Source organism: Serinus canaria, chromosome 3 (assembly GCF_022539315.1).
Source record: "Serinus canaria isolate serCan28SL12 chromosome 3, serCan2020, whole genome shotgun sequence".
Taxonomy (NCBI): Eukaryota; Metazoa; Chordata; class Aves; order Passeriformes; family Fringillidae; genus Serinus; species Serinus canaria.
In genome coordinates, this window is record NC_066316.1 from 14,689,458 (window position 1) to 14,707,640 (window position 18,183).

At 39.0% G+C, this 18,183-nt stretch overlaps 1 protein-coding gene across 13 annotated transcripts in view; it reads left to right on the forward strand.

Moving 5' to 3' along the window:
* The window catches only part of EHBP1 (EH domain binding protein 1), a 205,049-nt gene that overhangs the window by 96,064 nt on the left and 90,802 nt on the right, over positions 1 to 18,183 (forward strand). For all 13 annotated transcript variants that reach the window (XM_050972588.1, XM_050972589.1, XM_050972586.1 and 10 more), the window contains one exon: positions 4,134 to 4,317. In XM_050972588.1, the coding sequence (XP_050828545.1) occupies positions 4,134 to 4,317 (184 nt within the window). The remainder of the gene's footprint in view (positions 1 to 4,133; positions 4,318 to 18,183) is intronic.

Here is an 18,183-nt window from a genome sequence, read left to right on the forward strand (position 1 = left end):
CAAAACAACAATTAGTAGTATTGGATTTACCTGCCATAAACATTTGTTGTCTGTCTCTACCATGTTCACCTTTCCTTGTCACTTGTCTGAGTGCTAACTTTTTCGATCTCTCTTCATACAGAAGTCTCTTCATCTCTCTAATCATTTCCACCGCCCGTCTCTGGACCCTGTTATTTCTTCTGCTATGTGTCTATTTTAAGATGTGTTGACTTGACCTGAGCTGTGTATTCAAGACAAAGCTGAACAACTGAGTCATATCATGAGAATAGAAAACTTTGCATGTTATTTTCAACCTCTCTCATAACATCTTGTTTTTTGAGTTTTTAAAAATTCTCTTTCATTTTTGACTACCACTGGTCAAGGGCTGTCTCCAGGTGTCCTTTTTTGAACCTATAGGTGGAAGGCATGAAACGGAAGAAATGGAAGGCTCCTGATTTATTGATTATCAGGAAATACAGTGTATTTTATCCCCATGTCTTAATGTATAATTTGAGTTCACTTGATGTACTGCTTGGCATTTTCCCCTTGCCTTTTGTGTGGAATGCAGTGCTGTGTCCTGAGAGCATGGACCTACCAGTTAGCCTCAGGACTCTTGTCCCACTCTGCTCTGGCAGATCCCTAGTTCTGATTCTGGACTCAGAGCTTACACAAAGTGCTCCAAGAGCTGAACTCTGACTCCAGTTTTGTAACAGACTCTCACTGTAATAATGTAAAAGGTACTTGGCCTCAGTGCATCTCTGTGAAGGATTTACCTGGGGTAATTTGCTTCTTTGAAATGTATTTGACTGTTTGTGAAGAGAACTAATACTTCATAGCACACACAAAGCACAGTCACGAGCATAAGCAGCGTGAGGCATTGCATGGCACAGAGGGAATTAGGTGAGCCAGTACTTTACTCTGCTGAAAACTGTGCTCTCAAAACATACTTCCTCTGCCTAAATTCTCATACCTAGCTAAAGATAAGGAACACATTTTCCTTTTGTTAGTTTGGATGTTTCGCTGATAGTGGAAAATTCTGCTTTTGCCTTTTTGAATTTTATACATTAAAATCTACCTGTTAGTGAAGGATGGCACACCTTGTATTTGAAAATAGCACAGCTCACAACTGCTTAATGTATAATGCTTTCAACCTTAGTTCTTCTGATTGCAAAATTGCCTGACCTTTTAGCCCTGTTGTGCTGACAGCTTTGGGTTTCCTCCGCAGTAAAATGTTTATTTTTAAATTCCTTTTCAGCTAACTGGTAAGACTGATCAAAATAATTTTTAAATTGGTCAGAATAAAACTTGCTTTCCAGTATCATTTGGCTCTGTGGCTTCTTATCTCGTTAATCATTGTATGGCTTAGAATTATGCTCTGTAATTGGCAAGGCTATCAAGTTTTCATCTGCTGAAGTTGCCTGTTGCACAAGAAGTCACAAGCCACCACATTGGCAGTAAGTTTAATGACAGGTATCTTGTCAGGTCTGAATTCTTTAAATTTTGTTGAGGACAGCCTAGTGTCTCTTTAGACAAAGCATTTTATGTGAAGCCATTAAATAACTTCACAGAGCCAGTAAATATGGGCCTGACCTCAGAAAAAAGTGCTTTAATACTTTGAAAAGAGCTAAGGCTCTTTTCAACCAGACTTTTCAGATGCTTAATTTCTTGTAGAGCCATGTGGAAGCTGTTAGACCAAACTCTGCTGTGTATTAGATCCTCATGACTTCAAACTTGATAGTTTGTTCAGGAAAGAACCATTTTGGTTGGTTTTTTTCTGTATTAACATTCTTTTTCAAAAATCTTGCTCAATTTTTGTAAGACCAATTAAGGGTAGTGTAGAGAGGAAGGTAGAAGGTAGCATGTGTGCAAGTCTGTTTTGTGCATGTACCTGTGTCTGTTTCTGTGACCAAAATGTGAGGGTTTAACCTGGCTTTCAAGCAAGTTCTTTTCTAGAGGAAAAAGTCCTTTTAGCACTTCCTTCTGGTGGGTAGATAGGGCAATTTTTTAGGATGACACCTGCAGTGCAGGCAGTTCTGGAGCTTAAAAATTCAGATGTTTCTTCCAGCTCTCTTTATTCTCATTGATAAGGTGTTGGGTTTTTTCTCATACCAAAATAATTTTAACACCTTACAAATACACCTTTCTAATTCAGAGGTAAATTCCTGCCAAACATGCTGTGCCTGTTGGCTGTTCCAAAGGCTGACTTGTGGAACTAAATAAAAACCTTGTGCTGTCCCATAGAATGCATTGTTCTTCAGCCTTTATCTCCTTTATCTTCATTTTCACCTCCCTTTGAACTCTCTGGTGTCTGAAGGCAGCTGAGCTGGCCTGTCAGCTAAATTAGAGCTACTGACAGCTGGATGCATTCTCCACTCTAGCCTGAATACCTCCTTTTCCTACTGCCTCCCATAGAAAACACCTTCTGTTTCCATTTAACTTGTTCCTTTGGTTGCCTTTATTTTCGATTGTGCTGGTGGCTTTGCACTTGATGGGCAGCGAAGTGAGAGCACCTGGAAGTTGCCTTCAGTCAACAAATGAGTTATTTTAGTGCTAGTCTTTCCTTTTGCTTCAGGAGTTGGATATCTTTTTCTGTAAGGAACAGAAGCAGCGGATTCTTAGAAAGATCTGGAGATTTTATGCCTGATTTTCACTTATGTGCTATGATAAATGTTGCCTTTCAAAAGTAGATTTCTGTGGTGCGGGTTATTAATTGCTTGCTTTTTCTCAGTAGAAACAGGATTACTGTAAATTGCATTAAAATAAAGTCTAAAGTTTGTCTGTGAGACTGAAAGATGTTTTTATGCTACCAGTACAAACGAAGGAGAGAAATTTGATGTTGTGTGGAAGGCAACTGGATGAATAGTTGGGTTTTACTGCTGTTGTAGTTCTTAAAAAATAGTGTGTACTAGCTCCTGACTCTTATCCTGAGAAGGAATTTATGAATGGATCTAGCTAGGTAGACTTTTATTTAATGCATTAGTGTTTCCATCCAGAATTGAATTCTAAGGGACTTCAAGGGACTGAGGTTATTTGTTGTGGTTGGTTACACTGCATATAATAACTGTATGCAGATGGATTGTTAGGAATCATAGTTTGAGATATGTGATAAATATATCTTGCAGGGGAAAGAGGGACTAGAAAAGAATAAATTAATGTATCCATTTCATAACCAACTGTCCAGTTTTGGATTGCAAAATATGAAAAGCAAATAGTATTAATAATGAAATAATTCAGTGCAAAAAAGGTTCCCTTAAGTGTCCTTAGCAGGATACAAAGTTGCTGTAGAAGAAGCCATTATTTGGTATATTAGTGATTGATTGATATTTGATGTACCAAGCTAGTATGAAATTTGTCAGAATTTGGTTGTAGAGGTCTTTACTTAGGGTGGTACAAATGCAGAGTTGGAACGCAGACACCCAAGTTAGGATAGATAATAAGGATAATTCTTTGGACTCCATCTACTTGGTGGAAGGTGTTTACTCTGTAACATTCTCAAATAAGGTTTAGTTATAAAAACCACTTTCAAAATAGACAGGTGATGCCTTCTGGTGTCTGCAGAGGGATATATGCAAGTCAGATGTGATTTTCTTACTCTGTTTTCTTAAAATGGTGTGGCAGCTGTAGGCTACAGAGTTTGAAATACACTGGAGGCTGAATGTGTACCCATGGAGGCCAAACTTTCCAAAACTGGACAGCCAAGAGTGAGGCCTCTAAAACCTGTGGGAGCATGGCTGTAACCAGTTGCCTGATTCTTAATTGTTCTAATCAAGCTGTCCTTATCCTGTTCATTAGAGTGTTAAACACCCAGCAGCTTTGCTCGCATTTTTTCATATTGATCTTTTCATAAAATCAGGTCACTCTTTGATAGATAGAGAAGTATAATTGAAGAGCTAGCTTTATGCAGTTGATAAAACTTCTGCAATTTACAGGACTTTATAAAAATTATGGAAATTGTGACTGAATAATGCAGTTTTAGCTGTTGTAACTCACTTTTCAATTATATGAAAATGTAGTATATAAAAGTGTATAAAGGTAAAACATTATTGTGTGGGATAATAAAAGCATTTCAGTCATTGACTTTCCTAGGCAGGTCTTATTTTTGGTTTTATTTCTAAGGAGATAGCAAAGAAATGTGTTTCCCTTCTTTTAATTAGATCAAATCCATTTTATGAACCAAAATCAAGCCCTGCTTTAATTAAAGTTGCTCTGCAAGAACCAGAAAAGAAGATGAAAAGAAAGGCTCCTGAACCCCCAAACCTCTTGCCAAAGACAGAGATGGGCACGAGTGAGAACATGTCAGCAATTCCTGCATCAAGGGAGCTTTCTTCCTCTCCTAAGGTAAGCTTTTCATACCAAAATTTTGTCTTTGTTCATAACAGTACCTTTCTGTGCATTGTAAACATCCTGTTTATTTCTGCAGGCGTCTTAAAAGCTTTGCCAGTGCTTAATAAGATGTTGGCTTGTCTCTGTTCTCTTGGTTCATAGGGAGGGTGCAACAATAGGAGCTGGTATTTTTTCTTTAAGGATTTCATGGCAACAGTAACAGCAACTGCAGTTTCATAGAAAAGAGTCTTCTAGTAACCAGTGTTACACGACAGCTGGATATGCCAAGGAGAAGGAAGAAAATCACATTGAACCGTGCTTTGTCCTGATCTATTTTAATGCTCCTAAGCCTTGCCCCTGTCGAAGAGTCTGTCTCCACATTTCTGTCATAAATCTGGGTTTTAAAAGCTTAGTACTGTATATTTGTACTGGGATTTATATATGTCCAATTCCAAAGCTATGTTGAAGTAATTAAAAAAAAAAAAAAAAAAAAAAAGACAGTCTACTTTCAATCAGGTTAGCTGTTTACTAGGAATGTCCAGACTAAGGATACTTACATATGCACATCCATTTGTTTTTCAAGGGAAAATCAGAGTTAATTTCAGTGGAAGAGGTAATGTGAGGTGTGGGTGTTTTATTACTACAATAGCCACCTTCTGTCAGTGTGGATTTCAACTCCAGTGTTTCAACAGTTAGCACCACTTGTGGTGCTTTAAACAAAATAAACATTTAATAGTAGAAGTTAATGGGCCTTTCTTAGAAATGAATGTCATGCATTGTTTTAAAGGTAGGACAGAAAGAGGAGGACAGAAAGCTTCCCTTCCAGTGTGTCTTGCCTAATGGACGCACATTATCTGGTTTGCCTTGAATCAGAGCTGCTGTGCTTCAGTTTCAGAATTGAGGGAAGCTACTTGTCATACCTATCATTTCAGTGTGTAATTACTCAGCCAGATTGCTCACATGTCCTTGTCCACTCAGGCTCTGATCTTGTTGTCATTTTACCACTCACTCAGGCTAAAGAGTATGAGACCAGAAATCTAATCTGTCTGCTCACTGCAAAACAAAACAGTGGAGTGAGACTACAGGTACATTTCACAAGTTATTCTTCATATGCAAAACCACAAGCAGGGTTATATGAAAGCAAAGCACAGTAGTTTTATAATGCTCTGAGATGGGATTCAGTCCTGTTAGCTGGAATTTCTGTATGAGATTCTGCATGAAAAGTGACACATCATTTGATTTTCTGGCTCTTGGGTCAAAGCAAAATGGCCAAAGCAAAGCTTCCTGGTACTACCAAGGCTGTGAAAAGACATCTGTGGAGATTTTTACCAGATTACTTGGTGGAAATTGCATCTCCCTTGCTCATTGCTTGAGAGGTGTGTTTTTACAGATGTGCATCCAAGGAAATGTCTCTCTGCTTCATACATGTCTTTGCTGTGCTGAAATAACATGTTACTACCAAGTTTGGTTGTTGTAGTTTTTGTCTGCCCTAGATGAAGCTTTACTCTGAAAGGTGGAATTGATTTAGAAGAGATTCAGGATTGAACTTGCTGAGAAGACTGTGCTGTTATGGACAGTCAGATAGTTCTGCTTTTCTGTGTGGTGTTACTTGGTGAATATTTTGGTGCCTGCCTGCTTGTAGCCCACCTTTCTGCCCCTGACCCTGTGGCACCGCTGAGATCAGCGGAGGTCCACGTGCTGAAACACTGATTTTCATTAGGGCTGGGAGGGAAGGTGGAGCTCAGTGCTCACATGATCTTTTATAGGAAAGCTTTAATTAATTTTTTAACAGGATTTTGGAGGATAGGAAACATTGGGGAAGGCTCCAAAGCAGATGTTATGTCCTGGTTCATTATATTACAGTGGAAAGTTTTGGTGAGTGGGTGTGTTAAAATATTGTACGGTCACTTGCAATGCAGAAAGCTTTCTGTGAGCACAGTCTTTTTTCTGTGCTTGAATTGTTTTGCACTCAGATCAAAAGCACTTTACTTGGAATGCTTCTTGAAATTTGGAAAAGTACTGGCATTTAAAAGAAAAGAAACCATTTCCTCACAGAACAGTACAAAATAGTGCCCAGGTGGGACTTGGAGTGTTGGCACAAATGACTTTGGCACAAATTATTTTTTCTATTATTGCTCAATAATAGAGAAAATGTTTAGCAACTCTGGAAAAACTTCCATCCAAAAGTATAGGCACTATACAAACATGAACTTAGTACATGCCCTTACGTAAGGGAGTAGTCCTATAGAGGTAAACTTAGGTAAAGGAAGGTTAAATCGTGTTTTTATTGGTGTTTTGTCCAAGTTTGCTGTGCGCAGAAAGTTTTGGGAGTTACACCAGAGGCTAAGTGGTTTCAGCAGGTTCAGTTCCCTGTCTTGGTTGTTGTCATAGGAAGTGCGTGTGGAGCAGAAATGCTAATCTTTAAACTACACAAACACAGCATTAATATTAGAACTTCAGAGTTTAAGGGAAAATATTCCAAAAGGTCCTCTGCAAACCTTTGACAGAGTATTTGTTGCTTATTTTTCTTCACATGCTAGTGGCAGTCATTACATTGTCTGAATCCAAAACACAAATGCTGTCATTGCCATCTACACACTAACAAGTTTATTGAGTGACGAGCAGTCAGTTACCTGTAGTAGCAAACCCTTTCTAAGCCTCTTCAGTGTCTTCCCCTTGAGCAGGTCCTTTAGATACTTGGAGATCCCCGTCAGCTGCATTGGTGAGGAAGGGTCAGTTATCTCTCTTAGGTAAGACAGGGTTTAACACTCCATAAAGGTCCAGCACTTCAGCCCACAGAATTAGCTCAGTATTTGCCATATCTGAGTTTGGAGGAAGTTTTTTTGCTTTCATTTTTTTTTTAAATCTATTCAAACTCTCTAAAGGAATATCTTAATTCTCTCCTGTCTTGTGTATGTCCTCCAAATTAATCTGAGTCATCAGAGAGAGCTTACAATGCAGAGTCTGAGATCTGGAGTTACCCCACATTTAATCATCTCAAATGACTTGAAAACTATAGTATGCTGACACTATTTAGGTGAGTCTGACAAAGTGCAAAGCTGTAATTAAGCTCTTCAGTCATCAAACTGCTACAGTGCTGTCAAGCCCAGCAGTGCTGAAGCCTTGTTGGGCTTGTTATTGTCGTACATCTGTTACTGCTCTTTACATGGTTTGGATAAGCAGGTTCTGCATTTCACAGAGGTGATAGAGATTTTAAATTTCCCCTGCTTGTTGACTTTGTGGAAAACAAATGTGGTCTCAGGCTCAAAATGTGGTATCAGACCAATAATAGCATGCATATCAGTGCTCGTCATTGCTTTATCTGATTACAGAATATGCATAAGAACTTCAGCAGGGTGAAATCTCAGTCAATTTCAGATTTCTTCTCTGCATTGTGTTGAATTTATTTGAAAGAAGATCAGTCCCAGAGCTGGAACCTATATCTTATGGTAGAGAAGCTAAAGCAATCTGTCTCTGCACAATCAAGGATTTTATTGTCTTTGTGAGAATGAGGGAGCAGGAGTGGTACTGAATTTATGTAGGAGGTAAAAAATTATTTACTAGGGAGAAGAAAACAGGTAAGCATCCTCAACCATAGAGTTATTTTTAAATGTTAGAAGAAAATACTTCTTGCACTGGATTGACATTACTCATTGACTCCTTTGAAGGGTAGCATATGCCCTCCACTTTCAGGAAACAAATCTGAGAGAGGCTTTTCTTGGGATTTGGTGTATTCAGTTTATTGCCAGACTTTAGCCAAAGCTCATGTTGATGCCTCATGAATCCATCAGGTTTCTGCCATTACCATTAACCTAGTGAAAGTAAACAGGTATGTTGTATTTGATGAATCCAGCTTGGTCTCACATCCTTTCTCCCATCTCCAGGGTCTGGAAGCCTGTGTTGGTTAAATTCCTTACAGAGTAACTGCTGCAGCCTAATGAGCTGCTAGTCTGGGATTTGGGAGCTCTCAGAGCTCCATCTCACAGCTGCCTGCCCAGAATCTCCCAGTAAATGAGACTCCTGCACTCCATCCTGGGGATAGATCTTTCTCTGGCACTACATGATTATATGAACAGACATAAAATTGATACCAGACCACAAGATGCTTATTGAAGTTTACCTCAAATGGATTTTTAGTTATGCCTTCCAACTGATGAAAGTGTATGGCACCAGGAGAGGATGATAAATCAGCTTAAGACTATCATTATTGTATACACCATTCTTGCTTTATGAAGGTCATGGTGTTGCTGGTAGACATGAAAACACAGGAATTGGTTTTGGTGCTTTTAGACAAGAGCTTGTGATGGCCTTTTAAGTGAGTGGAAGAGGAGAATACACATTCACATGGCAGTCCAAAGCCAATAGTAACATCTGTTTGTCACCATCATTGTTAAAGCTCTCTCTGTCTCTCATTTTAAAACTAAAATTAATTGTTTTGCATGCCAAGTAATAATCTGCTCTCTCATACCAGACAAGCTAGCTGATTTAAGCTCTAATGAAACATTTACAGGAAATACAGAATCATTTTCTTCATGACAAGTAGTAATCCATTTCCATCCAGTATCCCTGGTAATCTGCTGTGTATCCGCAATGCTTCAGGATATTCAGGCTGTCCAGAAAGATTTCTGCCTGATAGGCAGTTTGTCCTTCAAGCAGCAAAGGAGGTACAAATTACTTCCTTATGAAAGAAGAGAAATTCTCAGATACTTCTCAAGGGAACAAGAAGGAACCTGTAATTTTTTTTTCTCCTTCTCATTCATTCTAAGCCAGAATAAATGCTTAGAGGACAAAACAGGTAGGTTTAGCAGAATGGGGAGAAGTGACAGCTTCCCCCACAGCTCCCAAGATATCAGAGATCCTAAAGTCTCCAGTTGCTTGTTTCCTCCACTTTTATTTACCTCAAGATTATCAATGTTGCATGACCAAACAGTAGGAAGACTTCATCCTAAAACACAGCTGCAGTAATGCAGTTGAGTGGAAAATGACAGTAAATTCCACATGGGAGATGAAGATCTCTCATTGTCTCTTGGTATCAATAGTATCTCCAGTTGTCCATTCACATAAGAACTTCCCAGCTCTCTGGAACATCTTCAGTAATTTTGTTCCTTTTCAGCTTCACATTTGCTGCAAAGGAATTGTACAGGTCCTTCTCATGAGATCTTTGTCACTCCCTATGTAGATAGATGGTTCAAGCCCAAGGAAGACCTGGAAGGTCTTAATGGGTAGAATTGGAGGATGTCTACTGTAATGAACTTAAACAGAAAAAAAAAAAAAAAAAAAGCCACTCTAAGAAAATCTGCCTTTACATGTAGCCCAAAGACATTTTTTCTTTTAACAGGAAGAAAAGCAAGCTGCACACATTATAGATAGTGAGATAATCATATGGAAGCACAGACAAGTCATTCAACTCGCTGCTTTTCAAGTGTTAAAGAGTAAAAGAGGCTCCATTTTTTGATCCAATAGTTAAGCAATTCCTTATTACTGTTTTCATGAGTTTTAAATGGTGTTTGTGAACTTGACTATGTTGCCCTCATATTATTCCCATGACTTGTGCCAACAGGAACCCATTGTTGGACATCAAGACTCTAGAGGAAACCAAGCCCTTCCATGTTCTTTGTGTAAATTTCTGCCCTTCTGACTGAGGTATCTTGTGCTCATGCTGTCAAAAAATGTAGGTGCTTCTATACTGTCACATTACCTCTAAGAGAGATGCTTCCTTCAGAATTTGAGGGTTAAAACCCTCAACAATTTGCCCAAAGCAGGAGTTTTGCCCAGGACTTGAGGCAGAGCTGAGTTGCTTCCATCTTCAACCCCTTACTTCTCTCTTTGTCCCAGAAGCTGGAGTGGAATGGATGGAATGGATGGATCCTTACATGGTGGCTCATGCCACACTGTATGTTCTGCTCTGCAGGGAGCCAGTCCAGGCTGTGTGCTGAGCCAAGGGCCGGCAAAAGGTACAGCTTTCTGTGACAATTGAGTGCTGTCCAGGAGCAGTGAATGGGATCCTTCCCTCTGTCATGAATTCCTTATGTATGGTGCTAAGCTGATCTCTTGAACCAGGTTTTGGACTGTGGTGGTTTGTTTGTTGTTGTGGTTTTTTTCTCAAGTTCTCAGCTGCATCCAACCCGGATAAATTAGCAGAGCTGTTGGCTTGACTGTAGTGCCATGCAGCTGACAGGGTGCTGTTTTGTGTCACATGAACTATCCTGAAACAAACAGCTCTCTGTAAGGTCAGGTCTTAGGTGACTCACACTGAGGACTCAAAAGCATTAGCTTACAGTAATCTGGAGGTGGATTTTTTGTGGACCTCTGATTATATTCAAATATATATATATATGCTATTATAGAAAGGGTATTAATAAAAATGTATTTGTAACTATAATCTTTGAACACTTGATTTGGCAACTTAAAGTGCTGCTACTTATGATTTTGGCTGCTTCTTCTTCTTTTGGTCCTTATTATTAGTGGGGATGCAGAGAACAGGTCTCCAGAGCTGTCCTGGAAAAATATTTTTCATTGCAAATGAATATACATTATGTTCAGGTTGATAAATGCTTGACTGCTTCTTGCATTTTCATAATAACTCTTTAAGGCATTTGTGCATTATTGGTGCAATGTAGCTCCTACTGAAATGGATGGAAACTTTGTCAATGCCTGCAGCAGTTCTGGGTTGCACCAGTTACCACTTCTGCAAAATGTCTGTGCAAGTAAGGTTTGGTAACTGCACCAGCATTGTGACATTCCAGGCCTCACTTTTCATATTTTAAATTTAAACTTACATTTACAAATTATACATCTCAGATTTGTTATCATAAAATACTAGTTCAGTAGTTGTGGAAAAGGTGCATTGAGATTTCTGGAGTGCTGCGGTTCCTAAATATCAGCGCTTCCATGGCAGTGTTTGGTTTCTCTCCCAGAGGACAAGGGAATTAGGCACAGTCCTGGCCTGCCCACCCATCTGAATGACAGCTCTAGTGAGATCTAGGCCAGCTTCTGAGAGATGAGAGATGTCATCTGAAAATCCTTATCTCCAGTGAGGGCCTTTTATTTCTATTCTATTTCCTGTGAGTTATTTGCCTTCACTTCTCTGTCAGAAGGGAGCTGTGGGGAGGCAGGCAGATGGCACAAGGCCATGGGCTGCTGATGTAGGTGCTGGAGGAACACCTTCCTGTGCTTTGTCACCTGGAGGGCTTTGATTCTCATGCTGGGCTTCACAGACCCATGCTTAGATCAAGCTTTGCTCTTTAAAAGGTAGAAGAAAGAAGGAACACTTCTTCTCTCCTAAGACCTTTTCCAACCATCATCAAAAAAAAAAAAAAATCCTCAAAATTTTGCAACAAAAAAACAGAAAAAAATCTATCCTTTGTCTGTACAGTTTTGATACCTTATTATCAGGTTCCTTAACAAGAGCCACACAAGCAGAGTACAGGACAGCTTTTCAAATAAAAACTTAATTCTTTCCCATGTTCCCTTGCACCCAACAAGGACCTCAATGCAATTTGTAGAAGTTGACATTGTAGAATTTACCTTTCAGCTGTTACCTCGAGCTGGGGCTGGTTTAGATAAAGTCCTGGGTGCTCTCTCCACCATCCATGGCCCATCCATGGCCCCTGGTGCAGCACTCGGTGAAAGGAGCATGAACAATGGGCCTGGTTCTCTGCTTGCCTGAGGGATGGGTTTGGTTCATCGTGGTTGGCAAGCACCTCAAATTGGAAATTAGTGTGCATGAATAAATATTCCTTTGCTTCTGTCATGATGAGTTATGGACATATTACAAAAATAATTATCTTCCCTTCATAAATCAGTCTGATAGTTAACTTTGGTTTGCTTACTAATTCACTGTTCCTGCTAAATGTTCTTTGGTTTGGGTCAGATACTTAAGCATAGGAATAAATCACAGCTCTAAGCCAGAATGCTTTTTGTTGCTAGGAAAGAAAAATAAGTCTAAAACCAAAATAGATGGCATTTGTAAGCAAATCAACAGTGCAGTGATGGCCCTAAAATGAGGTGTTTGTATTAGCTGTTCTACGCTGCTTTGTAGGAGTATTTTTAATAGAATTTTGCCTAATTTATTTAAAATTGTGATCACCATTAGTTTTAGGTGGGCAGGTTAGTAAAATAGATTTGTGAAGCTGGATATATTCAGAGGTAAAATCCAGGAGAAAAGGGAATCCATGGGTGCCAGAAGCCAAGCCTTAGGGCATGTGAAACGCTCAGGTATTCTATGTGTATGTTGCACTCATACCCACCAGCAATTGCAAGTGAAGCACAAACCTTTTTAAAAGGAGAGCAAATCAAGCCAGTTAGAAGGAAAATGTTGTATTCCTGAGTCGCAAGGAGAAATATGTTGCCAATTCATACTGCAACAGAGCTCTGGTGACAAGGGGCTGCATAATAAAGCGAGTCCTTGTGCGATAGTGCCGGCACACTAGCTGCATGTTCTACAAGAGCATTTTTTAGCCATGTTCAACAGTGTGCCTGCTATCGCTCCTCCATTTGTTGAATTCAGGATGACCTTTGCATGAATAAAGTCAAATAGGATTAAGGCAGGAATTTTCAACAATGGGAAAGAGCAACAGATGTAGCCGACTTTGAACGTGGGAGGATTGTTGATGCACGGTTGCCTAAAGGGAGTGTCTGTGGTGACAAAAAAAGGGGGGGAAAAACCCAACAATTTCCTAAAATATTAACTGCATAAAAGAAAAGAAAATAAATAGAAAACAATCCAAAGGAACTGAGTGATTCTGGTTTTTATTGGCACCAAGCTGAAGGCAGGGTTTTTTGATTCACTGCCTCCTTTTAAATCTATTTCCCTCTATTCTTTCAGCAGCAGAACTCTGTTCTCTGCAGCTGTCACTATATGAGCTGGCTGAGGGGTTTGTGGCATGTACCATACTTTTAGATTCACATTTTTTCTGAGTTGTTTTAGGAAAACAAAAATTGAATATACAGGAAAAAAAAAGATGTTGTTTTGCTGGAGAATGAGCCATTTGAACCCAAAATCTAGATCCTGAAAATACTTTATGGTTTGATTTGTCCTGTGCAGAAGCATGTAGATTAATCTCAAGTGAATATAGTGCAGGCACTCTGTACAGACTGGTAATAATGGGGAAAAAAAGGGTAAAAATATATTTAAAGCAAGAACCCTTTCTGATACAACTTAAGTTGTATCATGTATTATGTGTAATTAGATATACCAAATTTGGTTTTATCTCAATAAAAAGAGGGCATGCAAATGTATTTTACTTAGTTTCATTATTGACAAGAGCTGTTTTGCAGTTTAGCAGATAATTGTGTTAACTCCTGAATGATGCTTCATAGTTTGTACTAATGAGTAATGCACAGAATTTAGATATTGTTCATATGTCTAATTCAGACAAATCAGCTTTGAAAGGCATGTGCGGGAAAAGCTTTTAAAGTGTGAATGAAATCATGTGCTCTAGCTCAATGAAAGGGATTTAAAGGAGCTAGCTAGAAACTAAAGCCATTAAGGAAATCACCTTGTAAATGTTACGAAAAATATTGGTGAGCTTAATATATTAGCTCAACTTGAATATTTAAAAGCTTGATTAAACACTCACTGATTTAATGCTTGCACCACTTGAAAAAGAGCTATGGTGTTGAGAGGGCAGTCTCTCTCAAGGGAAAAATCATTTGGATTCAGAGGATGTAGCATGGTGAAACATCTTATCCTGCCTCTCCCCGTATTCCTTTAGAGTGGAGCTTGCTGGGGTGAGCTGTGGGTTCCCACTTTCAGATGCTGTGCCACAGCAACTCAGTAGTTGTAACATGTCTACCATCCCCAAAATAAGGAGTATTTCAACAGATGCCAACAAACAAACAAACACCCCCTCCCCCCAAATGCAAATAAAACCAAAACAGCAAAATTACCCCAACCCTGCCCACCCCACCCCCAGTATTACCTAGGATGGAATATCTTCAAGAACACAGCTCTCCAGATACTGGAGGCTTCATTACTGATTTTCTTTTACCTTGGTTGTAAAGGTAAAATTAAACATCCTTGTGATGTTTAATTTTGAGACTAGGAGCAGCTTCATATGCATGCCTGGCATCTTTAGCACCAAGAGCACATCACTGTTGCTTGCATGGCATGGATCAAACCCCACTGTGACTGTAGAAAGTTGCCTTTATTTCCCTGTAGGCTCAGTGTGGGGACCAACATTAAGCTCACAGATGTGTACTCAAGTGCTCAAATTATGCCTGCACAACTGGGGAAAGGCTGTCACAGGCATGCAGCAGAAACAGAGAAATACATTTTGAAAGAACTTCCGGATGCTGATTATTCCATGCCTGCATTTCTGTAAGCATTCTTGAGACTTAATGCAGAGTTCACTGAAGGCAGGGAGAAGTTGAAGTCCTTTAGCTGCCCCTCAGTTATGTTCCAGAGCAGTGAAATCTTTGCACCCAAGATTCCACGAATGGGAGCTGGGACAGGTTAGAGTTGTTTAACCCCTTTGTTGTCTTTTGTGTGTTGGAAGGGCGAGCCACAAGGAAGAGTACAGTCTTCTTTTCTTTGGTAGGTTGGCTAAAATCTTCATTCTCCCTCACTTCATCAACACCTTTGAGACAAGGAACTGTAGTCTTAAAGCCTTGCAGGGGTCATGTTTCTCATCGTGCTTCAATGCAAATACATCCTTAGAATCCAACTCAGCCAAACAGCCTTTAAAATATCCTAAAATGTTATACCACCATAAATAATTATAAATAAAAGGAGTGTTCTATTTTTGTATTCTTTCTTTTTTTCCCATTATCTGCCTTGTGTTTTATGCTTTTAGAGCATAATGAAAGTGACTTTTACTTAAAAAACACATAGTCAGAATGTGTTTCTGTTACTTCAAGTAAGCTTGGGGTGTTTTTTATATATTGAGAAAGTGTATATTTTCTTTCTGTATGTGTATATAGATACATCCAAAGGTACGTATGTTATATGTGTACCTTTATAATAATATATTAATATTGTATACATAGATACCTTTATATATAAAAATATATGTTCATTGTCTACATTCAGGCTTTCTAGAAAGTGAATTCAGACACCAATTCAATACAGATTGCTTAACAGATCATAATTCAAGTGTTTTATTCTAGAATCTGCTTCATAACTCAACTATATTCAGTAACACCACGAGCCCTTTTCTTAACTTTGCCGAAGTGCTCTTAGGAACTCTGTGAAAAGCTTTGTTTTTATCACTGTAAAGCAATGCTGCAGAATTGATGCTTTTCTGAAGTGCTCTCCTGGTCCTCTGTGCTATTGGTAAGTTGTCTGTCATAGTTGTCACTGACAGCAGTTACTCAGTGACATAATGGGATTCAGTCTTTTATTGAGACATGGGTGTGTAGATCAGAACCCAGTCAATAGGCTTACATATAAAAACCATGGCAAACCAAATATTGGTGCAATGCAGAATGTGGTTATAACTGTAACCACAACTTTTACACTCTACCTAAAATGCTAATGGAATATTACCACTAGGATTTTAAAAAGAAAAAAAAATACACCAAAAAACCCTAAGAAACAAAAAATTGCTTTTGAGGGGTTTTCAGGGTAGGAGCTTTCTCTGAAAAAGCATTTAACTATTTTTACAATTCTTTATAGCAACAAGATTAGACTTTTATAAAAAAGATGTTTGGGGTTTTGCCTGCTAGAATTAGATTTTCTTTTTGGACAGTATCCCTTGTGTTTACATACTTAAAATTGTTTTCAAATGTAGGACCAGAATGTGGCATAGGTGTGAGTAATGGAATAGTAGAAGATAATTTCAGTGAGAGCCTCCACATTTTTGAAATGTTCTTCCATTTCTGGTCTCCTTGGTCTCCTCTCTACATAAGTAGTTGATTTAAAATCACAACCTGTCTTTTTTTGCAAGCATTAAAGAATCATAGAACCCATAAAACACATGGGACATTACAGGGTTTGCTTCAGAGCACTTTCTTCTCTTTTGGAAAAGTGTTTCCTTCCTTTTTTGGAGGAAGCCAGTACTGTGACTAGTCCCCAGACAAATGAAATGTATTGCTCTGGATTCTGGGTCTTGTTTTGGGCTAGATTTTGGGTTTCTGTGTTTTGGGGTTTTTTGAGCACAGATGAAGTCACCTCAGTCTCACTTTCTCTGACAGTTGCTCTGCCAGCATTTCATGCCCAATACAGAAGAAAAAGACTAAAGAAAGCAAGATCATGCAATGGGCCTATTTTCTGACCAGATTTTAGCAATTTCACATCCTTAAACTCCTTAACATTGTCCTTGCTTCTGTCCCTGCATGACTAATGGACTCTGTGTGAATCCTCAAACAGGTGATCTGAATGACGCTGGAAAATGCATATCTGCTTGGAACTATTTGAGAAATAGAGTCACAAGAAACAACTTTAAAATGGGTTATTTTCATATTTATTGAGCAAAAAGAGAGTAAGAGAGATCAAATCCTACTATAGTCTCATTTTGTTATGTCCTTCTCGACGTAGAGGATTCTTTTAAAAACTGGTGATGAGTATGGCTGTGAGCTGTAGGTTTAGATTCCATAGGAATTGGCCTCTTTTTGTAGTCCAGTGAGTTACAAATATATTTCTTCTATCTGGCTTAGGACATAAAATACCTCCATAGTGTTCTATAACGTAGGGACAGAGATATCATTCCTTAGTCTGCTTGGAGCTTCTTGGTTTGACTTCTGCTCTGAAGACTCTTCTAAACAGCCAGGCTCTACCAGCTGCAAAAGAGGTTTTGGGAGACCAGTGAGACCCACCTTGCCTACCTAAACTCCTCTTTTGAGAGTCCAGTGCCCTCCCCTTCCTGCTTCCTCCCACCCACTCCCAGACTTACAGAAGGAATTGTTAAGTACAAGCACCTAACACTGCCAAGGTTTTATGGACAGGAGAAAATAAAAATAGTTGCTAAATGACTTTTTAGTATTTGCATCTAGTAAAGAAAAAAAATTTTGTGAATGTAACTCATTGAGAAGCTAAACTATGACTAAAGCAGCGTGCACACTATATATTTATCAACTTGTCATTCTCCCACTAGAGCTTCAGCACTTCTGTTTGAGTACTCTGTAAGTTTTATTGTATCTGTAGGAAAAACTGCTCTTTGAACACCCTTCCAGTACAGCTTTAAAGGTAAGGTAGGCGTTAATCGAATGATGTTGCTGTGCTTGTTTCCCAGTCATTTCTTGGCTGATGCTTCTGCTGCTGAGTGTTGCCTAGAAATGTGAAAAGCTTGTGTTTTTAAGATGATGGGTCCTGCACCTTTGAATAATTTTTAGAAGCTCTTGTAACTTGGAACTAATGCTCAGTATTGGAACAAACTTTGTAGATGCCGCTGGAAGCTTATCTAGAGCAGTTGGCTTTTATAAATTTACCAAAGTTTGGAAATTGCAGCTAGTTTGCTGTGTTACCAGAGCTTTCCCTTTACATTAACTTTCTCTTCCCTTTATTTTCCCCATTTCACAGACTGTCATAATCATTTCATCTCTTGTTATGCAATTAGATATGTTGCTACACATTTATTAGCAAACTTACTGTCAGACTAGTAGTAATGCTGTAATTTACACTTCCCAAAGCAAGGAAATTCCTGTATAGGAATGAAGGCTCCCTTCTTTTCCCTCCTCCACCTATCCTGAGGTGCTTGTGCAGTGAAAAGTATTGCAGGAGACTTGAGATGTTTGAGTGATAAGTGCTCTACATGTTGTAACAGCTGGACATGATCAGACTTGTTAAAGATGATGTATGAGGCTCGAGTGTGAGTTTTCTGCGTTTGTGCTGGCTGAAGATTTATCCTGTGTGGCTCCTTTGGGCTTCTCTGAAAAATCTCATCTCATCCCCCCCATGCAAGAAAGAGCAGTTGATACCTTCCCCCAGTGCTCCTTCTAATA